Source organism: Rhinatrema bivittatum, chromosome 5 (assembly GCF_901001135.1).
Source record: "Rhinatrema bivittatum chromosome 5, aRhiBiv1.1, whole genome shotgun sequence".
Taxonomy (NCBI): domain Eukaryota; kingdom Metazoa; phylum Chordata; class Amphibia; order Gymnophiona; family Rhinatrematidae; genus Rhinatrema; species Rhinatrema bivittatum.
The window spans coordinates 62,231,435-62,247,577 of record NC_042619.1 but is presented as its reverse complement, the minus strand read 5'-3'; the positions used below and the strand labels follow the sequence as shown (position 1 = coordinate 62,247,577).

At 43.2% G+C, this 16,143-nt stretch overlaps 1 protein-coding gene across 3 annotated transcripts in view; it reads right to left on the bottom strand.

The window, feature by feature from the left end:
• The window catches only part of ARHGAP42 (Rho GTPase activating protein 42), a 605,600-nt gene that overhangs the window by 186,797 nt on the left and 402,660 nt on the right, over positions 1–16,143 (bottom strand). For all 3 annotated transcript variants that reach the window (XM_029602393.1, XM_029602394.1, XM_029602395.1), the window contains one exon: positions 5,222–5,332. In XM_029602393.1, the coding sequence (XP_029458253.1) occupies positions 5,222–5,332 (111 nt within the window). The remainder of the gene's footprint in view (positions 1–5,221; positions 5,333–16,143) is intronic.

Genomic DNA, 16,143 nt, shown 5'->3' with positions numbered 1-16,143 from the left:
ACATTCGATAAATGAATTTCCTGCAGTAGGGTCACTTGTGCCCCTTTCTTTTTAAGGGAGCCTAAGATTCTACATCTTTTTATCAGGGATCCAATACCTCGCACATTAAAAAAGATGAGGTTAAGAGAGACATTAGTCAAAATCCACTACAGATCATTAAGCTCCATCCCAATAGAAATTAATGGCAACTGCAGTCATATGGCTTTTTAAATTGAAAATAACCCCCTTTTATCCCAACTTTCCAGTCAAAAAAAACCCTTACCCACCTCCCTTTTCCAACCCAACCAAACCCAACCCCAAGAACAACCCCATCCAGGATCCTTTTTTAGAGAAAATCCCAGGATGACCAACCCTGAACCCAACCCCCACTCCCTCCAGAGAAACTCAGGACAGGTGAGGGATGCCACGAGATCGGTCCTAGTTTCTGAAATTCAACCCACTCCCTTTATCTACTCCAAAACCAAGCATCCAGACATTATCCTCTGTACTACCCCCTTTTGCAATACAAGAGTCCAGGATGTTTTGTCCATTTCCCACTTCCACCATCCAACTCCAAAGACATTTCATCTCCTTGAATGAACACTGCAGTCCCTGCCAACTGCACAGTCAAAATTGTTAACCTCCATCCGTTTGGACCCTTGTCTTGTCCTTTGGCCTTTGCCAGTGGCCCACTTCTCCCTCGCCAACCAACAGGTCCATAAGACAAGGATTTCTGAAGAGAAGTGAGCAGGAAAATAATGTGAACCCCAAACCCCCCTTATACCACCAAAAACCCCACCCATTAACCCTTTCAAACACCCCTCCCCGCCCCCCACCTATGCTCTGGAACCTGAATAGAACAGTATAAATTACAGCTATACCTCCTGTCTATTAGCAAAGCATTACAGTTTAACTCTACAAATCCTAATTGAAATAAAGCCCTTAGATGCTCTCCGTAAACTTTTAAACAAAAAGAGAAAAGGAAATCAGGCATCCACTGAATCAAGAGATGATCTCCAGAGTACCATTTGCAGCCCTTCTGATTTTTTTTGCAACAACGTTTGGGCTACTTGCACTGAGTCACACACCACTGACTTTCCTTCATGCGTCACACGGAGAGGGTAAACAAAGTAGAAGAGATGCCAGATGTCCAATCAAATTGCTTTAGTCAAGTGGAGATGAAATACTAGGAGCAAGCCCGACTCTGGCCGAGTTTCACCCTTTACAATTGGGGCTGCCTCAGGGGCTACAATAAATAAATAAATATATAAGACTAAATTAAAACCAATAAAAACCATTAAAAACAAGACAACATATAAAATGGTAAACATTTTAAATTGAATATGCGATTAATAGTGCAAATCGAAGAAATTTGGATGTACTCACACTATATTCATTGGCAGAAGAACAAATAAAAATTAGCAGAATCCAAAATATATGAAAAATGTAAATGAAATCATTCAGAGAATAAATATTGATATATATACAGTCAAAGTGCATAAATTAATTAAAAAGAATAAATGGAATACCTGTATGCGATTGGAGCTCATGAAATTCAGTAATATTGTTATGGTGAGTGATTAATCTGAAGAAAAATGACCAATTATAAATAAAAAATGAGAAATAAAAAATCATAAAAACAAAATGAGTGTACTTGCAAAAAATGGTGAGCTTAAGGATAGGCAAATAAATCATGCGCAAAATGAAAGTAATGTTTGACCTTATAAAGGTGTAAATGGGCTAGTCAAAGAACAGCATGAATGATTAGATGCTATAAAAACAAAGCTGTACAGTAAGTGCCAATTGTTGGGGCATACAATACTTTTTAATTAATTTATGCACTTTTGACTGTATATCAATATTTGTTCTCTGAATGATTTCATTTACATTTTTCATATATTTTGGATTTTACTAATTTTTATTTGTTCTTCTGCCAATTCATATACTTTGAGTACACCCAAATTACTTCGATTTGCACTATTAATCGCATATTCCATTTTAAATCTTACCATTTTATATGTTGTCTTGTTTTTAATGTTTTTTTTTATTGGTTTTAATTTAGTCTTATATATTTATTTGTTGTAGCCTCTGAGGCAGCCCCAATTGTAAGGGGCAAAACTCAGCCAGAGTTGGGCTTGTTCATAGTATTTCGTCTCCAGTTGAATAAAGCAATTTGATTGGACATCTGGCATCTATTCTACTTTTTTTACCCTCACGGCGTTTATAGATTGCCTTCCTTGTTGTTTCTTGGGTCCGTCACACGGAGAGGGGCCAGGTACAACATTGCATAATTGAGGCCTTGGTTTCTCAGCAAATTCTACTTGGCGCCTCTGAACTTCTGCTGAGAAATCATGAAATATGAAGATGCGCTGGCCCTTAAATTTCAGCTCCTTCTGCTGCCTGCTTGCATCCATTAACCGGCACTTGTCTCGAAAATTGTGCACCCACAGAATAACCACTCGAGGCCTCTCATTCACTTTAGGTATGGAGGCCAAGGCTCGATGGGCCCAATCCAGTTTCACCTTGCCGCCTTTAAACGAAATGTTAAGAAGCATCGGCAACCATGTGGCAAAAAAGGCAACCACATCTGTACCTTCTGCATGCCTTTAATTCTCAAATTGTTTCACAGATTTTGATTCTCTTATGCATCTTGTGATGTTTTTACTCTTTGTTTTATGTATAATTTTATTTCATGTTTGTTCCTCTGTACATCACCTAAGCCTTAGGCATAGGCGATTCATAAATCTAAATAAAGATAAAGATAGTGTATAGGTGTGTGTGTGTGTAGGGGGAAATCGGGAGCTGTTTGTGGGTTGTTTATTTTTTATTTATTGGCTAAATTTTGAATTATAGCTGGTTTAGGTTTAAATTTATCCAGGAAACTTTACCAGAAACTTTATTCATGTATAGACAGATGGATGGCTAAAGTTATTCGGATAAAGTTACCTGAATAACTTTAGCCAAAAAATACTCAGTGGAGGACTTGTCCCACTCAGCATTCAGCTAAAGTTATCCTGGTAAGAACATAAGAACATAAGAAAATGCCATACTGGGTCAGACCAAGGGTCCATCAAGCCCAGCATCCTGTTTCCAACAGTGGCCAATCCAGGCCATAAGAACCTGGCAAGTACCCAAAAACTAAGTCTATTCCATGTTACCATTGCTAATGGCAGTGGCTATTCTCTAAGTGAACTTAATAGCAGGTAATGGACTTCTCCTCCAAGAACTTATCCAATCCTTTTTTAAACACAGCTATACTAACTGCACGAACCACATTCTCTGGCAACAAATTCCAGAGTTTAATTGTGCGTTGAGTAAAAAAGAACTTTCTCCGATTAGTTTTAAATGTGCCCCATGCTAACTTCATGGAGTGTCCCCTAGTCTTTCTACTATCCGAAAGAGTAAATAACCGATTCACATCTACCCGTTCTAGACCTCTCATGATTTTAAACACCTCTATCATATCCCCCCTCAGTCGTCTCTTCTCCAAGCTGAAAAGTCCTAACCTCTTTAGTCTTTCCTCATAGGGGAGTTGTTCCATTCCCCTTATCATTTTGGTAGCCCTTCTCTGTACCTTCTCCATCGCAATTATATCTTTTTTGAGATGCGGTGACCAGAATTGTACACAGTATTCAAGGTGCGGTCTCACCATGGAGCAGCTCACTTGCATACCTAATATGGATCTGTAAAATCTTCTAAATTTTGCTCTAAAATTAATGAGGAACATTTTAGGAAAAGCTATTGCACTTTAATGTAGACATAAGAATTAGAAGATATTCAGAAATTGCAGTTAGTTCCAAATATGCTGCTTTTTCCCTTCATAGCTGATGTGAAATTTAGACTTTCAGAAATGAATATATTAATGCAGTTCCATAGACCCGCCAGTCTGTCTACAATGGCCACATAATTATAAAAGATGTTTAATGAATCTCATTTTGCTACTTCAATTTGACTTCTTACAAAATTCATATTACAAAAACATGCTTCTGCTTTAATTCAATTATTGTATTAATACAATTGAAACGTTTGCCAGCTCAATCACTTTTCTGCAGGTTAATACGAGTCCTATATATACTATGCACCGTGGGGAGGATTTTCAAAGGGTTACTCGCGTAACCCCAAGAAGCCGCTCCTGCGTGCGCAGAGCTTATTTTGCATAAGCCCAACAATGCACGCAAGCCCCGGGACGCGCATATGTCTCGGGACTTGAAAAAGGGGGCGGGGCGGGGCTGGAGCCTCCAGGCACAGTGACCATTTGCCGCTGTGCCCGGGATTGCGGGCCGGCCGCTGGCCGGCACGTGCAACCTACGCCTGCCCAGAGGCAGGCACAACTTCGAAGTTAAAGGTAAGTGGGGGTTTTAGGAAGGGCTGGGGGCGGGTTAGGTAGGGGACGGGAGGGGAAGGTGGGGAGGGGGGCGGAAGGAAAGTTCCCTCTGAGGCTGCTCGATTTCGGCATGGCCTCGGAGGGAACGGAGGAAGGCTGCGCGGCTCGGCGCACGCAAGTTGCACAATTGTGCACCCCCTTGCGCGCGCCGACCCTGGATTTTATAACATGCACGCAGCTACGCTTGCATGTTATAAAATCGGGCGTAGATTTGTGCGCGCTGGGTAGTGTGCACAAATCTACGCCCATGTGTAACTCTTAATATCCGGCCCTGTGGGTGTAAAGTAGCCTTAAAATTAGGTGTCGGTTTTTTTTGGTTTTGTCTGTGTGGAGTTAACAAGAGGCTTAATTCTCCTGCTCTAGCCAAAGTCCTAATGTTATTGCTTCCCCTGCAAGATTTGGTGGAAGGGCATTAACCCTGCCCTGCACTCCTTCCTCCCAATATTGTATATGTTTTTAATCTCAACAAAAGAGCAAAAAGGGGCCATCTTCAGACTTTTCGTTTGACCTTAAGCAGAAAGATTGAAGTGATCTTTAAACTGCACACACAGAATACAGACATACACAGTTCAGTGCTAAGTGCTGTAGCTTTGGAGCCAGCCAGGCCTGGGTGTGCCATACTGGTCTTCACTCAGGCTCAGAGAGGAAAGACGGCTGGAGCCAGTTGGCAATCCTACCTCTAAGCCCAGGGCAAGCAAAAGTTCCCCGAGTCACTCGGCATGGCCAGCTGTAAGGGGGTGTATGGAAGAGGAAGAGGGGAAAACAGAGAATACTAAGGGTGAAAATAGAGAAAAGGCGTCCCCAATAGAAAAAAAATAAAGCCTAAAAATTATGCAATAAGGAAAAATAAAATCTTACCGGCTCGACAAACTCAAACTTCTTTTTTTCTTGTACCACTTGAACTTTAAAAACATATTCCAGAGATGCATCATAGAAATTCTGGTGCTCTTTATCAATCTGGATATCTGCCTGAAACAGAAGGTACATAATTATTATGGAAATTCAGGTAGAAGTCCCTTTTATCATATAGCACTTATTTCTTAAACACTTTCCTGTGAGGCATTCAAGACTTGGCACGGCAAAGAAAACATCACTGAAATATAACACATAATGCAAGGTCTCCACCTTGGACTCTGCTTTCTATAAAAACATACATATAATGACCCACAAGCCTTTTAACCCTGCATGCACATAATTTAATAAGCTATTCTCCATCTAGTAATGTTTAACACAGATTTAAAAATATGAAATATTTAGAAATGCCCAATAAACTGTGCATGTTTTGTGCTGGTGGAGGGCTGATGACAAGTTTTCAGAATAGGAGAGCTATACATCTGATTTGCACTGGGAGAGAATCACAACCCATAAGAACTAGAAGAGTCTGTACCAATGGTAACGCTGTAAAGTTACCACTTTGCTTCACAACCACAACACGCCATGATATCCCCCCCATGAAATGCTACTATTACTCGCATAACATTAACCTGATGTTAAGGCTTGTTTCACTGTGCAACATTACAGTTAGGGGTTCTGCTGGGAATGGAAGTCTCATCATCATCATCATCATACCCTTGTAATTACTTCTATTACTGTTACTACTTCAGCACTACTATAACCTATTTTATTCAGTGTTTTTGAAAATAATTTTCCCTTCTCTACTCTAATAATCTAAAACAGTCTTCCTCTTTCCTTTCACTTGATTAATGCTCTTGTCATATTCATAGCTTGATAGAAAAGACATACTTTCAATTCTTAAAGCAAGTTTGCTTACCATAAAAAATGCTTTCCATGGATAGCGGGATAAATTAGCCTTGCAGTCTGGGAGCGCCCCCTGGCCGCCTGATGCGGGAACTTCTCTCAGAACGTTGAAAGAGAGAGACGTGCTCCTGCATGCCTTTGCGGTGCCTTCCTGCACAACTGACTGCCTCGCCTCAGTTCGTAAGAAAGTATAGCAGCGGTAATCGCCAGAAAGTTAGAGCAAGCAGAGAGATAGGTGGGTGGGAATGCATGGCTAATTCATCCTGCTATCTACGGAAAACACCATTTTCAGTAAGCAAACTTGCTTTTCTCCCACAGATAAGCAGGCTGAATTAGCCATGTTGTCTGAGAGTCCCTAGCTAGGGAACAAAGCACAAGTGCACCTCCAAGCAGGTAGGTTGTAGATGCTCGTATCTGAATGGAATTCTCTGTGCAGCATATCCCAACAAATGGTGGACAGTCTTAGGACTTGGTATCATAATGTAGAATTTGTTGTCCCACAGAAATGTTGGCACTAGCGTGTTGATGGAGGCAGTAGTGAGACGTGAAGGTATGCAAGGAAACCCACGTTGCTCCCTGCAAATGTCCTGAATTGGAACCTGTTGCAAGTGCGCAATGGAAGTGGTTACAGCCCGAAGTTGATGAGCCTTTACTTTTGAAGTCAGAACCTTCGAGTGCGTAGAGTAGCAAAAATGGATGCATTGGGTCAACCAGCTCGCTAGCATGCGTTTGGTTACAGGGACTCCAGGAGCATTCGGATTGTAGAAAAGGAAGAGCTGTGAATGACAGTTGGGCATACTAGGCCGTTTCTTATAGTATGCCAATGCCTGTTTACAATTCAAAGTATGGAGTAAAGATTCCCAACTGGAAGAATGTGGTCGAGGTAAGGATATAGTCTGGATAAGATGGAATACCAAGACCACCTTCGGGAGAAAGGACGGATGCGAACGAAGAGTGACTTTGTCATGAAAGAATTGGAGGTAGGGGGCGAAGTGCACCAGCACTTAAAGCTCACTCACCCTCTGTGCTGAGGTTATTGCTACCAAAAACAGTATGCTCCAGGTGAGGAACCTCAAGGAGGATGTCTCCATCTGTTCAAACAGAGGGTGCATTAATGCCTCAAGGACGACATTTAAATCCCAAGGAACTGCCGGCTTCGCTACCAGAGGGCGTAGTCTTAAGGCTCCTTTCATGAAACGTGAAATTAGATGGTGTAGAAAGGAGATCCCATGGCCAGCCGGGTGATAGGCTGCAATAGCACAGAATTGCACTCTGATGGAAAAGATGGCCAGATCTGAGACGTATAGCGAGTGAAGGTACTGCAGAAATTGCTCTAGCAAGGAGTCGAAAGGATCCAGGGACACCAATACACACCAGTGGTGGAAACAAGACCATTTTGCCACAAAATTCCTCTTTGTGGATGGCCTACGGGAAGAGATGATAATATTCTATATTTCCAGAGAAATAGGGAGATGGCTTAGTACGTCCCTTTCAATCTCCATGCTGTCAAATGAAGGGAGTCTAGCATGGGATGAAGCAGCATACCATCCTCTTGAGTGAGGAGATCCATCCAGCATGGTAGGGAAATTGGGTTTTGTACCAAGAGGTGTACCATGTCTGGGCCATGCCGGCGCTATGAGGATCAAGTCAGATTCCTCTGTCATGCTTTTATGTAGCACTTTGCCTATGAGTGGAATCGGAGGGAACACATACATCAGAGATCCCTCCCAGCGCAGCTGGAAGGCGTCTTGAACTATTCAGTCAGCACTGGGGAATAGGTAGCAGAACCTCAGTAACTATGTGTTACGATCGGTGGAAGAGATCTACTGTTAGAAGCCCCCATCGATGAAAGAGGGAGGCTGATATCTCCCGTGGGGGTGGAAGATCCTGCTTAGTCGATCTGCTTTGGTGTTTCATATATTGGGCAGGTAGGTAGCCAACAGCAAATAACAGTTTCATATATTGGGCAGGTAGGTAGCCAACAGCAAATAACAGTGAGCAAATAGCTCACTGTTCCAGAAGATTGATTGGAAGTCATTTCTCCGCTGGGGACTAAGAGTCCTTGAGTTTTTAATTGAAGGAGATGGACCTCCCATCCTTTAGTGGAATCATCCATGGTTAGGACAATCTGATGAGGTGAAGGTCAGAAGGGTGCTCCGGATTGGAGAACACCGGGTTGGAGCCACCAGTCCATATCTTACAACACTGGAGAGGTGAGAGTCACTGATGTGGATATGGGTTGGAACCTCTGGGATTTTAGATTGTATTGCAGGGGGCGCGTGTCCTAGTAATGTGAGTACTTGATGTGCTGTGGGGTGCTGAAGGCACTTCAGAGTGGAGGTGAGCAACTGGAAGGTTGATATCCTTTCCTTCGGGAGGAAAGCTCTGCATAGCCGTGTGTTTATAGTGGTGCCGATAAATTGTAGGGACTGGGCAGGTTCCAGGTGAGATTTCCCAAAGTTGATAATGAAACCTAATTGTTTCAGGCAAGTTATGGTCTGGAGCTGATTGGTACATAGAATGTCCCCACTGGGTTGACAATTAGCCAGTCGTCAAGATAGGGGAAGAGTTTAATTCCCTGTTGCTGTAGATGGGCCATAGCTACTGCTAGGTACCTTGGTGAACACTCTGGGTGCTGAGGAGAGGCTGAACGGTAGGACCTTGTATTGGTAATGGTCATTGTTGACTCAGAAACAAAGGAAGTGCCAGGAAGAGGGGTGCACTGGTATGTGGGCATAAGCATCTTTGAGGTCTAGGGAACACATCCAATCGTTGGGTTGCAGAAACGGCAGAATGGATTTCAGAGAAGTCATCTTGAACTTCTCCTGCCGAAGAAAGCAACTGAGGGCTTGCAAGTCCAGAATCGGTCTTAAACCCCTACTCTTTTTGGGAATAAGGAAGTATTGGGAATAGAATCCTTGGAGCCACTGATGTGGAGGAATCTCTTGAACGGCCTATTGGTGGAGGAGAATTTGAACTTCCTTCACAAGGAGGGGGATCTCTGGCCCTGTTCTGGAGAATGGAACTAAGTGTGGTAGTGGGGGCTAGGACTGATTTGAGCCCAAGCTCTGATGAATGAAGTGAAACGTCCCCCCACCACTTCCTGTAGCTGTGGCCTGGTTGGTTTCAAAAAGACTGAAGCTTTTGTCCTCCAGTTTGCACTGGCATCTATGTGCATAGAGCACAGCCTCTAGTCCTCAGTTGCGCCTGCTGTGGTAGCGGTCGTTGAGGTGGATACTGAGGAGGCTTACACGACGAGAAAGGTCGATATGACTGCCTGGGATAATAGGGCTTCCAGAAGACAGGATAGAAGCGCTTTAGTGGTGGTTGGTGAGACAGGGAACTGAGCAAGGAAACTGCCACACTCTGTTCTTTTAGCTGAGATATTGTCTCCCTGAGCTTGTCACCAAACAAGCTATCTCCCTTGCTGGGTATATCCGCTAGTTTTTCGAGAACATCTATGTATGGTGCTCGCGTGTAGCCAGGCGATTCGTCTGGTGGCAATGGCCGCTGCTGATGTCCCCTCATAGATGGTACATAAGAGATAACAAAGCCCCTCTTCCATATCTGTATTGCCTCGTCTCTATGTCTGGTCACCTGCCCCCTCCTCGTCAGATTTCAGGGTTTGAAGGCATTCGTAGAGATACTTGGTGACATAAAATTGATGTTTTATCTTCACATTCAACATCGATCCATGGAACACCTTCCCAAAGTTGTTAAGGTAGCAATTGTCTTTGCCTGGAGGGGTGTTGGAGTACAGTCTAGTCTTACGGGCCTACTTCATGGTGGACTCCACCACCACGGATACATGTGGCAGTTGTACTGGGCCGTAGAGTGGGCCAATTTTCACATATGAAACTTGAGGTCCGTCTTTCTCGAAGCAGGTAGCACTGAGAAAGGGGAATTCCAAGTTTTGTCCATGACGCCGTCAAGGACCGAATGCAAAGTTAGGGCTGTTAGCTCCATTGGGACATCAAAGATTTTCAACAAGCCATGAACCTCATCCTTGGGGTATTGTAGTTTCTTGGTTTCCAGGTTCTGCATCACCACCACCTTCCCTATGAACCTTGAATATGACAGGTCTTCTGATGGAGACAAGGACTCCAGAGGGTCCAAAGGTATGCGCCTGTGATGGATCTGGGTGTTGAGCCCGTCGGTTGCAGACGGCTGCGACCTCTGTTGCTCACCTGTCTTTTGCCTGCTCCAGTGATTTCAAGGAGTCTTTTGGCCTTAGTCTGCAAACACCGCTCTCCCTGGTGTCCCCGGGACGGCATGGGTGATCCTGGACGCCATCTTGATGATGGAGTTACCTAGGGCGCATGCGCGCATCAGCCTCTCTCTTATTTCCATCAAGACGGGAACCTCTGGGCGTTCTCACTTGTGACGTCACCCAAGAGGTACGTAAACCCTACGCTTCCTGACATCCAGTGAGTTAGCAAGGACTTCTGTCTTATCTGATTCCACTCCTATGGAGATCTTCTCTTTGCAGTACTTGTTCCTGACTACTGAGATTGGACTTAAGGTATTCCGCTCCTCGGGGGCCTATTGTGCTCTGGTTATCTGTTCCTCGGAGGGCCATCTCGTCTGCAAGAAACTACTACTTCTGTCTGTGAGTACCATCATCTACCACCTTAGTGACAAGACCTCCGGCGTACCCCATACCACTACCGAGTGCTCTGTGTTACCTGCCTCATCTCTACTAAGTGAGTGCTTTTGTCTTTTCTGCTCCTCTGCTACAAGTGCTTCTCTCTCATCTCCATCTGATTCATGGCGTAACCCACGCTGCGGGCCACTACCGGATCACATCTAAGAAGCAGCTCCACTCCAGAGGAGCTGCCCTGGCATATCCTGCTCTGTGGACCACTACCAGGAGGACTAGCTTCACACCACTTCACTCCAGACTATGCCCATGGATACCTACCTTCTTGCTTAATAAACTCTATTACTGTTGTCTGTCTATTGAGGCTAGAGCGTGCCGTAGTGAGTCCCCACAAGGCTCTTCCCTGTGGATGGAGCCAACTCCTCACTATGATCCAGGGGTCCACAACCACACCAAATAATAACACTGGGAGATGGTGGCAAGGAAGATACCGGTTCCTCTGCGAGAGGAGGGCATGGGGGGTTGAGTATATCTGGTGGCTGCAATGGGTCCACTGGTTCCTCACTCGAGAACTGATCAGGAGAAGATGTGATGCATTCCGCAGAGAGGCTAGAAAAGGTACACTTAGGCTGGTGGACACCATGGTATCGAAAAAAGCCTGCAGGATTCCCGTAATCTGTGACAGACTGCAACGCGGCCGTATGAAGCGACAGGACTCTGGAAGTGGATTTCCTCCTCTTTTTGGTAGGAGGGGCTGCCCCCTGTCCACCAAAGGGGAATCTGGCAGTCTGACCTGGTCGGTGACTTGGTCCAAGTGATTCGTGTCACGGGTGTCCTCATCCGACTAGACTTGGTTTCACAACCTCCTCCCCTGCTGGAAAAGCTGCTGGTCTGCTGAAGCTGAAGATGGAAAGCAATTGGAAGTGCGAGGGGTATCCACGTCAGAAGGTCCCAAGTCCACATCTGAGAGTGGAGAGGTTTTAGTGTGGGGAACTGTCTTTTTCATCGAGTCATGAGACTCACAGCGCTGATGAGTTGAGTGCATCGAGGACAAATGGCAGGTCTTTGATTTGGCCTTCCCTGGTGCCGGTCATGAGTGGGGAATGTTTTTCAAGGTCGACCGCGTTGAGTGCATCATAAAAGGCCCCGGTGCTGTGTGCGTCGATGGCTTGGTACTTCGCTTCGGCGCCTCTGGGATCAACGCACTCCCTTTATGCTTCGACCGATGCTCTGTCTCGTGCTTGTATGGAGCAGCATGCTGCATCGATATTTCAGCAGCATGCCGGACCTCAGCCGAGGTCGTCGTCCCTGATGCATCCGATGTAGGTGGATCGGCGCGCGATGCAGCCTTGGGCATAGGATCTAACAGTGTTGGTTGAGGTCTGCGGCCCAATCTTTCGGGGATCTGGCTCTTTGTGACTTACTGGACGAAGGCTGAAGGGAGGAGGCACGTTTGGTCTCTTGAGTTCTCATCCCAGTGATGACTGTACTGATCTTTGTGAAGGGGCGTATGAGCCCGAATTGTCCATCCTCCTAAGTTCTGCCAATTTGGCTGCTTGCTGTCGTCGGGTCCGAGGAGACATTCTGCCGCAGTCCTGGCATGATGTCTGATCATGTTCTGGGCCCAGACAGATGTAGCAAACTTTGTGCCCATCCGTGATGAACATGATCTTTCCGCAACCACAGAATTTGAACCCCGGAGTCTTGAGAACCATGGTGGCACTGAAAAGGGCAGTTGTGGGTTCGCGTAAGCAAAGTGGAAGGAGAAGGGATAGAGGCAAGATGGAGAGAGAGAGAGAGGCACCTGTGACCATTGCTGCGCAGTGAAACAAAAAACTGAGGCGAGGCAGGAAGTCGCATGGGAAGGCACCACGCAGGAATGCAGGAGCACGTCTCTCTCTTTCAACATTCTGAGAGAAGTTCCCACACCAGGCTGCCAGACAGCATGGCTAATTCAGCCTGCTTATCTATGGTAAAAAACTTGCCCTTTCCTGAGAGGCTCAGAGACCTAGGATGACGGATGTTCGGATAGCATTAACAGCTATGACAGTGTTGGTAGCTGCTTGGATTATTGTGGGAATTTCTAGATGGAAATGGGAGAGAAAGAAGAAGAGGGGTACTAGATGTAAATTAAAAATGGGATCTTATATGTTCAGCTACTCAGGATGGTAGAGTACACAATGGAGGAAGCCTACAAAGCCTGTTTTACTAACTGCTGTGATAAGGTGCACTCAGCAGCATGCACAGTTTTACCTGCAGTTGTGTGCATATTTTTTGTGCACAAACTATACACCCGATGCAGCAAGGAGTTTTGCATACTGCAAACTGCAGGGACAGTTCCTGATGGAAAAAGAGTGATGCAGAAGGATTTTAATCCTGGAGATTTACCCAATAGCTCTTGATGAGCAAGTGGAACCTGCAAATATCTTAGAGATGGGGGACAGAAAAATGGAACGACGCCTTGACCAACATTGACTATGAACTGGATATCCCTTTCTAAAACATAGTTGGAAAGCAGTAGAAAGACAAAGAATGAGAAAGGACCGTGGGTCCAAGGGCTTGATGACCATTTTCAAGATGTCAATTTAATTAAATATGAATCATGGTGAAATGTCAGAACCAGTCTGCTTTAGCACCAACTGTCCCAATATGGATTTTTTTTTTTGGTAAGGGCTATTCTATAATAAGCAAACTATATCATAAAGAGTTATTCCAGCCAAAAAAGTAATATTTTCTTATTATAAGCATCAGATTATGTCATCATGTATTTTCTGTATTAGCTAATGCAAACATATGATCTAACAATCCACATATTGAACTTTCAAGTACTTATAGACCATAATCATATTATCTGTCAGCCTTTCTCTCTCCAAGGTAAATATTCCTAGCTGCCGTGGTGTTTTAACATACGGTAAATGTCCCAGTTCCTTCATTAATTTAGTTTCTGTATTTTACTAGCACTGATAAAAACCTCTCATGTCAGAGAGAACAAAAAAATATCCTATATCACCACTGTAATCCACTTACGACCTTAAAGAGTGGTAGAACAGCATGATCCCTGTATATAATTACATTTGCATGCAATTAAAAGAACATGATGCCTTTGTATGGAATCTGACACAGTGATTTAATGAAAAAATTATCACACAATCTATCACATTTATTCCGGCAAGTGCCAGAACCAAGTTCCTCCTTGAGTCAACACAACTCAGTTTATTCATTCTTAGTATAGAATAATCTCTAGGGAAACTGTTTTCTATTAAAAAATTATCATGGTTTCTTTGAATACAGCATCCCCAGTCACACTAAGCCATCAAGAATTGTGCTCTAACAAACAAAACACATTCTCATGTTCTCATTGTCTGCTCTGGCAAACATGTGGCTATTCCCCAGACCACACTGGTCACAACAGAAAGCTTTGCCAAGCGAGCTAAGACATTTTTCTCAAAATGACCACTGTCAGGGCAATGCTAAATATCTTTTATATCATTATCTGATTCTTTTCGTATACCTTAATTATAATTCAATCATTTTTGTGATTTACATTGTATTTTGACTAGTTTTATTTTGGTATCACAGCAATTTTGGGTAAATGCAGCGTAGAAAACATTTGAATAAATTATATGCCTCAGGAATGCGGGAAAACCCACACATGATGGCTAAGACTTTAAAATACGTAAGAAGGATAACTGTTTAGAACAAAATTACACACTGAAATATTATATCGCTATTACACTGAAATATTATATCGCTATTGGTATGCTATCACCGTACCAAGTCATACCTTCAGGTCTCTGCAACTGGACTACAATCTTTGAGTTTTAAAAATTCGTCTTATTTTATTATTTATATTTTCCTCTGCAACTGGACTACAATATCTAAGTTCAAAAATTCAAAAACTCATTTTATCTTATTATTTACAGCTGGCATGGTTAATATGTCACTATATCCAAGTTAAATAGTTAAATTATACAGATTATATTACACAATTTTATTAATTACAATGTTAATCTTTAATATTTATTATCATTATGTTATATTGTCATCCAGTTATATTGTTACATATTTGCCACTGTTCTATGTAAAGCCCCTTATCTCTGTTGGGCAGTTTATTGTTATTTGTAAACCGGAGTGATTTGTAGTCTCTATAAGAACCTCGGTATATAAAAAATTAAAAATAAATAAATAAATAAATACACATTTAATCTACATTAAAATGTTTTTCTTCTCCTTTTTGATTGCATTCAGACTGCAATCTGAATTCTACTTGGAGTGTATTATTTTTATAGTTTAGAATTAGTCTTTCACACCTGTATAAATGTTACAATTGCTTGGTTGTAGCCAATTTGACCACTGTAGAGATTAGCTAGTCACTCTGGAAAGGAGTGTGTGCAACTATAAACCAAACTAAAATGGAAGCTGAGTAACACATGTTGACTCCTGCAGATTTAAAATGGATGCCAATCAGACTGAACTGAGATAAAAACCTACTATTATTCCTCATGTGGAACAATCTATCTTCACCTTGCAATTTAGCTGGTACAGCTGGACATAAAAAAACTTGCTGCTCTGTGGTCTTGAAAAAACTTTGTATTTAATCAGCTGACCAAATGTCTTCCAGCACACATCATCTAGGTGAAGAAGCAGAATCAGAAACCCACAAATCCGATATCACTGGATTGTGGTAATATCCAACCACGTTATTGGCTTTTGGATCCTATGCATATGCATGCAATCCTGATGAGAGCCAGAAACAGCCTAAAAAGGTCAACCAGGACAAAGGACTGAAGCTTCCCACTCAGTCCAGCTCTTCTCTGCCAGCTTTGGACTTCCTGCTGAATCATCCTTGCAACCTTGCATGAGCTTTTGTAGGCCAAGTTTACATTTGTTCCCGACTCCCTACAACTCACAGAGCCATCTGTTAAGTGTTCTGGAATTGCCACCTTGGAACTGGGTAACATGTCAATCTGTCGCTTATAAACTGAACGTACAGCTGGCTGCCCTCCATGCCGAGCCATGACCGTGACCAGACCCTTGAGTTGGATAGCTGGGACTGCCACAGAGAGTGAGTGAGACGGACCATCCTGACATCTTCAGCACTCCTGATGTACATAATGTAAATCACTTGTGTGGAAAACAGCTATTTAGGACGGTCACGTGGGAAGCTCGAGAGCATTAGGCTAAAAAGGAATCCTCTTTATTAATTAATACAGTTCTTCATGTGTATCACACGAGAGTCACAACAAAATAATTTATAAAATAAAAATAATAGTGCAATAAGAATTTTCTGTTTTAAAAAAAGTTATATTTTTATTAAGAACTTAACCGGCAGATGTGGATGAAGTTTGGCTTTGATCTTGACATATGTAAACGATTATTATAAATCTAACATTAAATAGTTGAAATCATCAACAATCAAATA